Source organism: Bos javanicus, chromosome 11 (genome assembly GCF_032452875.1).
Source record: "Bos javanicus breed banteng chromosome 11, ARS-OSU_banteng_1.0, whole genome shotgun sequence".
Taxonomy (NCBI): domain Eukaryota; kingdom Metazoa; phylum Chordata; class Mammalia; order Artiodactyla; family Bovidae; genus Bos; species Bos javanicus.
In genome coordinates, this window is record NC_083878.1 from 6,923,691 (window position 1) to 6,933,376 (window position 9,686).

At 47.1% G+C, this 9,686-nt stretch overlaps 1 protein-coding gene across 3 annotated transcripts in view; it reads left to right on the forward strand.

The window, feature by feature from the left end:
- IL1R2 (interleukin 1 receptor type 2) overlaps positions 1–4,856 on the forward strand; it is a 47,379-nt gene extending 42,523 nt beyond the window's left edge. For all 3 annotated transcript variants that reach the window (XM_061431753.1, XM_061431751.1, XM_061431752.1), the window contains one exon: positions 883–4,856. In XM_061431753.1, the coding sequence (XP_061287737.1) occupies positions 883–1,064 (182 nt within the window). In that variant the 3' untranslated portion in view covers positions 1,065–4,856. The remainder of the gene's footprint in view (positions 1–882) is intronic.
- The last annotated feature ends 4,830 nt before the right edge of the window (positions 4,857–9,686 follow it).

Below are 9,686 nucleotides of genomic sequence, written 5' to 3' on the forward strand. Positions count from 1 at the left end.
ATTCTATATAGTGTGTATATGCCAATTCCAACCTCCCAATTTATCCCTCTCCTGCAGCACTTGTTAACTTTTAATCAACACTTGCTTCCTATATTTTCATAACACAGAGCTGCAAAGGAACAGAATTAAAAACAGCTGGATCCAGGCAATAATCTTGACACCTAAAGCTCCTTTATCCCAGATTTTTCTTTTCCTTTGTTACTTTACTGACTCTTCCTGACACCCAGGCTCCCCGGAAAAGGACATATTATACCCTGGCGACATCACAGTTAGCCAGCAAAGACCTCGATAGACCCCTTACTGCATACAGTCCAGCAGGTGGAACAAAATTAGACCTTGACACATGCCCCACCCCCGCCGAAATCCACACTGCTTCTCTCTGCTGGATATTTGTTCTACCTGACTTTGTTGTTGTTGTTATTTATTTCTTTACCCACTGTGGGGCACATGGGATCTTCCCCAACCAGCGATCAAACCCATGCCCCCTATACTGGAAGCTTGGAGTCTTAACCACTGGTTGTTCAGTCACTATGTCTGACTCTTTGTGACCTCACGGACTGCAGCACGCCAGGCTTCCCTGTCCTCACCGTCTCCCAGAGTTTGCTCAAACTCATGTCCATTGAGTCGGTGATGCCATCCAACCAACTCATCGTCTGCCATCCCCTTCTCCTTTTGCCTGCAGTCTCGCCCAGCTTCTGGGGCTTTTCTAGTGAACCATTGGATTGCCAGGAAATTCCTGTTTACCTTCCTTGTTTCCATAATGCCGTCAATGTCATTCTCAGTACTCTTGATCTGGGCGTCCTTCTCTGTAGAGTGCACGGCAGTGTCCCATTTGGCCACAGGAGCTTGTTCACCGCTCACGTGTCTCTGTTCTTCCTACAGCCGCCACGTTCTCCTGGGAGATCATGCTTGCCCCGCTGTCCCTCATCGTCTTGGTTCTGGGGGGCATATGGATGCACAGACGGTATAAACGCAGAACTGGAAAAGCCTATGGTTTGATGGAGTTAAAGACTGGCCATCCAGATTCGCAATCCTATCCGAGTAAAATAAAGGAAATAAAATAGTTCAAATCAAACCATGTCCTTTCCAACGGGAGCGGCTCAGCTTTGTGAAGGATGCTGTTCTTTTCCTCAGTTATTTACCAAAGCTACTGTGTTTATAGTGGGTTTGTAGTGAAAGACTGAAATGTCCACGTAATGTTTACTGTGAAACCAGATCACGGGAACCAGGGTGCGTGTGGGTGGGTGTGAGGCGCTCTTTGAATAAGAGTTGAAAACATCAAAATGAGTTTTGAAATTCATTTATTCATTTCATAAAAGTTTGTTAAAAGTTCTATGTTGACTATGTTCTATGGCAGATGTTCTAGATACAAAAATAGTGAGGGCGTGGTTTTCCTTTTGGAAGGGTGGAATTTTATCTCGAAACTGGAAAGGATGATTTAGAAATACTAAAGGGGAAGAATCCTCAAGAACTGGTAAATGCTTTTTAAAAGGATGGTCCAGAAAATGGTAATTTCAAATAGATGGTCTGAAAAATACGTAACGTACCAGTAAATGGAGAAATGGATTCAGCTTTCATAATTAAACTCCTGAAAATAAAGAGGAAGAGTGTTGAGATGGTTTATACACATTGTGGGGAAAAAAATCACAGCCTCTTTTATATAATATACCAAAAATAAATTCCTGCTAAGTTAATGAGTTAAATTTAAAAATCAAATTGCAGAGAAATTGGCATGACTCACTCCTTTACCTATTCAAGTCTTTGTTCAAATGTGATCTTCCCAAAGGCCCTTATAGTTCAGTTCAGTTCAGTAGCTCAGTCATGTCCAACTCTTTGCAACCCCATGAATCCCAGCACGCCAGGCCTCCCTGTCCATCACCAACTCCCAGACTTCACTCAGACTCACGTCTATTGAGTCGGTGATGCGATCCAGCCACTCATCCTCTGTCGTCCCCTTCTCCTCCTGACCCCAATCCCTCCCAGCAGCAGAGACTTTTCCAATGAGTCAACTCTTTGCATGAGGTGGCCAAAGTATTGGACTTTCAGCTTTAGCATCAGTCCTTCCAAAGAACACCCAGGACCGATCTCCTTTAGAATGGACTGGTTGGATCTCCTTGCAGTCCAAGGGACTCTCGAGAGTCTTCTCCAACACCACAGTTCAAAAGCATCAATTCTTCGGCGCTCAGCTTTCTTCACAGTCCAATTCTCACATCCACATATGACCACAGGAAAAACAATAGCCTTGACTAGATGGACTTTTGTTGGCAAAGTAATGTCTCTGCTTTTGAATATGCTATCTAGGTTGGACATAACTTTCCTTCCAAGGAGTAAGCGTCTTTTAATTTCATGGCTGCAATCACCATCTGCAGTGATTTTGAAGCCCCCAAAATAAAGTCTGACACTGTTTCCACTGTTTCCCCATCTATTTCCCATGAAGTGATGGGACTGGATGCCATGATCTTCGTTTTCTGAATGTTGAGCTTTAAGCCAACTTTTTCACTCTCCTCTTTCACTTTCTTCAAGAGGCTTTTTAGTTCCTCTTCACTTTCTGCCATAAGGGTGGTGTCATCTGCATATCTGAGGTTATTGATATTTCTCCCGGCAATCTTGATTCCAGCTTGTGCTTCTTCCGGCCCAACGTTTCCCACGATGTCCTCTGCGTATAAGTTAAACAAGAGCCCCTCTACTTCCATCCTTCTGTGTCCCCCCACCAGCTGTGCTTTGTGTCATTTTTGCTCTTACCCACACCAGACCTTCCGTTTTATATTTGCTTGTTTATTTTATGTCTGTTTTCCCCACCAGCATGGGAGATCCTTGAGGGCAGAGATGTTATTTTGGTCTCAACTATACTCCCAGTACCTAGAATCAAGCCTGCTGTTCACTGTGCATTTAATAATTATTTGTAGAATAGAAGAAAATAGGATGAATTCTCTTTATAGCAATAGATGGACAGGATTCATTATGTTACGATTTCTGCATAATAGAACAATAAAAGCAAAATGTCAAAGAAACTGCATCAAGCAAGATCAAGGCATTAATAACTATAATTTTCAGAGGGATTCAAGGTTTTAAGAAAGGTGTCAGAACTGAACAGATAAAAGAACATGAGTAAAGAATTGCAGAGGAAACAAGCACCGAGGAACTGTGGTTTCCGTAATAATCAGAGATGAATTAAAGAAGCACTCACATACTTTTGCTGTCGTTCAGTTGCTAAGTCCTGTCTAACTCTTTGTGACCCCATGGACTGCAGCACACCAGGCTTTCCTGTCCTTCAGCATCTCCTGGAGTTTGCTCAAACTCATGTCCATTGAGCTGGTGATGCCATGCAACCATCTCATCCTCTACTATCCAGTGTTAAAAGGTGATACCAAGATCATTACAAAACAGTCACCCTCACACCCTGTGATACCATGTATACATTGGCACTGGGAGGTGACAAGGTATACCCGCGATGCCAGTGGGGTGCTGGGACCAGCTTCCAGTCCTGTGAGTGTGGGTTCAGTCGCATCTGACTCTTTGCGACCTCGTGGACTGTAGCCCTCCAGGCTCCTCCATCTGTGGAATTTTCCAGGCAAGATTACTGGAGTGGGCTGCCATTTCCTACCCCAAGGGATCTTCCTGACCCAGGGATCGAAACAGAGTCTCCCGCATCTCCTGTTGGCAGGCAGGTTCTTTATCACTGCACCACCTGGGACCAGCTTGCACCTTCTTAAAGAGCCAGTGTGTCATCTCCTCTCTACTCTGTTCAGTGATGTCATCTGTAGCTTAAAACCAACTCTGGTAGGAGAATTTACATCACAGAAATTGGCAAATGCCACAAGTTTCCCCTCTGCGGTACCCCACTATGAGGACCATAGAGATGCCCAGTACTGCTATTCCTGGGAACTTAGGACCTGATTCAGTAAAATAGGAGATAGCATTCAGTGAAACTTACCACCCTGATGATGAAACATTATGCCTCAGTAATAAGTGATAATTATCAAGATTCTGAGACCAGGATATTAATAATATTAAAGTAAGTTTGTATGCAAAACAGAAGTTGTCTTATACAATTGGACTGCACCCCACAGGTCTGCAAGCCTTGTAATTGCCCAGCCTGGAGACCCAAGAAAGCTTGGAAACGGTGGCAGAGACATGAGTGGCTTGTTGGATGGGGCCAAGTGGCCTGGAGCCACCACCCACCATGGCTGGCTAGCAGCACAGGGTGGCAGTTTTCGCTCCTGGGGGAGCAGGAAGTGTTAGTTGCTCAGTCGTGTCCAACTCTTGGCCACCCCATGGACTGCAGCCCACCAGGCTCCTCTGTCCATGGGATTTCCCAGGCAAGAATACTGGAGTGGGTTGCCATTTCCTTCTCAGGGGATCTTTCCAACCTGGGGGTTGAACCTGAGTCTCCTGCATTGCAGGCAGATTCCTTAAGCTGAGCTACCAGTGAAGAGCAGAAAGCTACCGGTTCTAAAGGGAACTGATGCAGATTGGCTTATTGGTTACCCGAGAAACCAGCTTCGGGCCTGACCTCACAGGCCCTCAGGTTAAAGACATTTCCCCTTAATAAGCTAGCAGGTGGAGCCCTTCTGGCCTAAGGATCAGAACAGTCTTGGGCCTGGAGCAGAGGGAGAGCACTCTCGTGTGAGTGGGCATAGGGGAAGTCCATATGATTCACGTGTGGGACGCACAGAGAGCAAGAGAGGAGCTACTCTTGCGTCCTGGGCCCATGCAGTTTAAATGGTTGCAGCGATGTTAAAATTTGTTTGCATTGAGACAAGGAGAAAAACAAAACCCAGAGACTTTGAACACATGTTTCTTAGGTTCACGTCAAGCTGCCTTCGTGATCCTGCACGAGCCCTTTCATCTCATGGTAGGTCAGTCTTCTTATCTGAAAAATGGAGATAGTAACAGGCCTGACCCTGGAGTCTTTAATAGAGTCTTCTTCTCTTTTTGTTTATTTATTATTATTATTTTTTGAGTCTTTGGCTCTTTAATAATCAAAAACCATAGTGGGAATTCCCTGGCAGTCCAGTGGTTAGGACTCCGGGGCTTTCATTGCTGTGGAGGTCGGGTTTCACCTCTGGTTGGGGAAACTAAGATCCTACAAGCTGAGTGGCAAGGCAAAAACAAAAACAAAAACAAAAACACCTAGGAATAGACAGAAGTAAATATTTAGACCATTTACTTAGAACCATTACTTCTAAACATTTAGAAGTAAATGTTTAGACCAAAGGTCAGCAGATGAGTTTTCTGGCCAAATCCAACATGGCCTCTGTTTCTATAAATTCAGTTTTATCAGGACACAGGAAGGCCTATCTGTGGATGGACCGTCCACGGCTACCCTGGCTCTTTGAAGGTGGGGCTGAGTAGTGGAGTTCTGGCTGGAGAATTTACCCTCTGGCCCTTTACAGAAAAGGTTTGCAGATGGCTGGTTTAGACAAGGAGATGATGGGCAGTTTTGACCCTTCATTTTAGATTCCCTGTTACTATCATCTCTCCCCTTCTTTGCCTGTTTTCAAAGCTGGTGAAGAGAGAGACGTGAGATGGAGCAGGCAGAGGTCTTTTGCATCCATCAGGAACTTTCACGTGAAGGAGTGGAAAGTGAGGTTGGAGATGGTGGACAGGTGAGAGCCTTGTGAACGGCTGCTCCAGATGTTTCTCCTTTGCTGGGTCTTCAGCTCGGGGGCCACGTGGCATTCATCCTGCTTCCCTCCTGGGGTCCCTCCTTGCGGGCTCTTCACCCCACCTTCAGATCTGGGCGGCTTCAGCCATGACCCAGAAAAGGAGCAGCCTGCAGCCAGGAGAGCCACCACTACCAGACTCTACCTGACAGCTCCCTTATGCATTTCCTCTCCTCTCTGAAGATTTGAAGTCTGGGTCACATTGTCAGAGAAAGTGGGAGACACTCGGGGAGTCTGGGGCACTGATTTATGATCATATCCAGGGGTAAGTGGGACACCTGGGCTTCCCGGGAGGCCTTAGTGGCAAAGAACCCGCCTCCCCGTGTAGGAGATTTAGGAGATGTGGGTTTGATCCCTGGGTTGGGAAGATCCCCTGGAGGAGGAAATGGCAACCCACTCCGTATTCTTGCCTGAAGAATCCTTTGGACAGAGGAGCCTGGTGGGCTGCAGTCCATGGGGCTGCAGAGTGAGACATGACAGAAGCGACTTAGCACGCATGCACAGTCTAGCGCTGGAGTGGGAGTGATGCACGTGGAATAAGACTGGCCGTGTGCTGACCGTTGCTTACACCGGTCATGTGTGCAGGACATTCCTTACACCAATCTCTCTATAAAAGTTTCCGTCACAGGTATACATGTGTTCCCCTGTGACAGAAACTTTTATAGAGAGATTGGTGTAAGGAATGTCCTGCACACATGACCGGCGGATTCATTTTGATATTTGGCAAAACTAATACAATTATGTAAAGTTTAAAAAAAAAAAGTTTCCGTCAGAGCGTAGAAGCAACGCAGATACCCACTAGACAAGACAATGGCTACATAAACTGAGATGTCATAGCACAGTGCAATCTTCTGCAAAGGTTAAAATGAATAAAGGACAGCTACCTGCAGTTGACTCTTAGAAAGATATTCTTGAAGAAATATCAAATCCCAGAAACATTGATTTGTAGAATGATGTCCTTTTATATGATCTTCCCTGGTGGCTCAGCGGTAAAGAACCTCCCTGCCAATGCAGGATACCTGAGGTTTGAGCCCCGGGTTGGGAAGATCCCCTGGAGAAGGAAATGGCAATTCCAGCATTCTTGCCTGGGAAATCCCATGGACAGAGGAACCTGGCAGGCTACATTTCATGGTGTTGCGAAGAGTTGGACAAAACCGAGCACGCACATACATTCTTTTATAGAAAGTGGAAAACAACTAAAACTAAACTCTCTAAATACATACATGCACATATATTAACATACATTCAAATTTGTATCTGAACACATACGATAAAACTATTTTAACTGTATGTGAATGTATCTGTATTTAAAGAGCACATATGTGATTTGAAGCATTTAAAATTGCCTGTACTTTTAAGAAAGCAGGCTTCCCTGGTGGCTCAGCTGGTAAAGAATCCGCCTGCGATGTGGGAAACCCAGGTTTGATCCCCGGGTTGGGAAGATCCCCTGGAGAAGGGAATAGCAACCCGCTCCAGTATTCTGGCCTGGAGAATCCCATGGACAGAGGAGCCTGGCGGGCTACAGTCCATGGGGTCACACACAGTTGGACACAGCTGAGTGACTGACACTTAAGAAAGCAGGAGATGAGAAATGTAAGTTTCAGGATAGTGACGTCATCAGGTGACAGGTAGGACCAGGGTGGAGATACGGAGGGAGGTGTAAGTTTCCTCAAGTGCTGGCTGTCACACTGTTGTTTAGTCACTAAGTCAGGTACAACTGTTTGCAGCCCCATGGACTGCAGCCCACCAGGCTCCTCTGTCCGTGGGATTTCCCAGGCAAGAATACTGGAGTGGGTTGCCATTTCCTTCTCCAGAGGGTCTTTGTGATTCAGGGATCAAACCCACATCCCTGTATTGCATTGCATTGCAAGTGAATTCTTTATCACTGAGCCACCAAGAATGCCCTGGCTTTTATACTGAGTGGTGGGCTTTTATTTTTATCAAACAGGTCAAGAAACAGGCCGCTTAAGAGTATGTGCCCTGAACCAAAGATTCTGATTAATCTAATTCTGAGCCCCTGAGTCCAAATTAAACAAAAAGAAACAAGATGGTTTCTTAATGTGGCTGATCTCATCCATTTTACTTTGATTCCATTGGTTTCACTTTCCTAAGGTGAATTTTTTCACCTCCTCCTACAAAATGTGGGGGCGAGGGGAGATAGCATCTGACCACCTTACACTTCTCTGCTGCCCATAGGAAAAACAAGCCCGAGGTCATCCCATCCCACCAGCCCAAGGACTGCCTGAGGATGACAGTGGACACCTGGACCAGGTATCAACAATAATTTCTGCGTGAGAAATGAAATTTGATGTCTCAAGCATTTCAAATGCTTCGGGAGCAGATAGGTGCTTCTCGGAGAAGGCTGGGTTGTCTGTCTACCGTGATGGCGAGGTGTTCTTGCTCTCTGATGTATCCCCAGCTCCCACAGGCACTGAGGAAGTGTCTGCTGGGGGGATGGATAAATTGTGTGTGACCTGAGTTCTCCGGGGACTCGTGAGCCTGTGTGAACAAACGGGATGGCCTCAGTGAGACCCTTCGATTTTCCCTTTTCCTGATCCTGCTCCCAAACTCGCTGTGGTTGTTTCCATGGCTCTCACCATGGCTCACTCTGACATGAAAAGGGGCTTGAGCTTTTGTGGTTTCTTACCTGTTCTTGTCTGCCCCTCCATCCCCACTGGCACCTGTCACTCATGCCATCTTGTCGGGGCCCCTTGTTACAGCTGCTGGCCTCTGAGAGCGCTGTCACCCTGCAGAGTGTTCTGGGGTGACCTGACTGGGGAGCAAGCGGCCCAGCTGCCCCCTCCCCGGGCTGCAGCCTCTGTCAGCTATGGTGTCAGGAGCCGCCTCGTACTGTTGTAGGGCCCCCTGTTCCAGGCATCACAACGGTGGTGCTGGTGGCCTGATAGCCTCTCTCCCACGGGTCTGGCCATGGAGCCACCCTCCTCCTCCCTGGCTGCCTGCCGAAACCACTTCCTCATTCTTTGGCAGACAGAGAAAAACCAGATCAACCCTCCTGCAGAGAGACTCCCAGGGGTGCTGACCACTGCTTCTTCAGAAACAGCTCGGCTGTAAGCCCTGAGGGAGGCCCAGGACTCGGGCTCCGGGAGGCCAGGAGCTGCTTGGCCAGAGGCAGGGACTGGGAGAGAAAAACTGTTGATGTGGGAGAGAGAGGAGAAAAAAAGCAAGAATGGACAAGGGGAAACAGACATTTAAGCGTCTGTAAATGTGCAAGATTTTCTATGTTTTACCTAATTTAATCCTCAAAAAAAAATCTGCAAGGTGGATACTGTAACTCATGTTTGAGAGATGAGGAAACCAAGGAGTTTAAATATTATTTCCCAGAGAAGGTGGCTTAGATGTGCAGCCACAAAGGGTTGCCTAAGACTGGATTCCAGAACTCGGCACAGTTGAGAACAGCTGGGGGCAAGTTCTTTTCAAGAACGTGGGAGGAAGGGGCAGGGCAAATATTTGTCTTTAGGGGTGGGGGGGGGGGAAGCACAGCCTGGCTGCCGAGAAGCGCTGAGCTACGTGTGTCCAGCTCCTCTCCCCACTCATCTAGAATCTGTGAGGGGACCAGAGTGACTCATGGGGGTACCTCCACACGGGAGGAAGCACCAAACCCAGACATGGGAGCCAAGTGGTCCTGTCGCCTTCGCTGGGGCTTGTTCTCCTGGCTCATGGGACTCCAGCCAGGGCCCTGCTTACCCCACGGGGATGGAGGTGAGCAGCCCACCAATACAGTCCTGCTCAGTCCTGGAAATACAGGTGTACTTTCCAGATCATTCTGAGCCTGCTGTCGGACAACATTCATTTAGCCTCCAGAAGGCTCAGAAATGATTCAGAACATGATGGGAATGAGATTAGCAGCAAAACCACGATCTACTCAGAGCTGGAAATTCACCTGACTGTGTTTCCTGTCCCCAGTAACCACATGAAAATGTAGGTTTTATTATTATTCAGGGCTGGTGAGGCCAGCAGATCAAGAGATGAGTGTCACTGGAAAGATGGCGTGTTACTCAC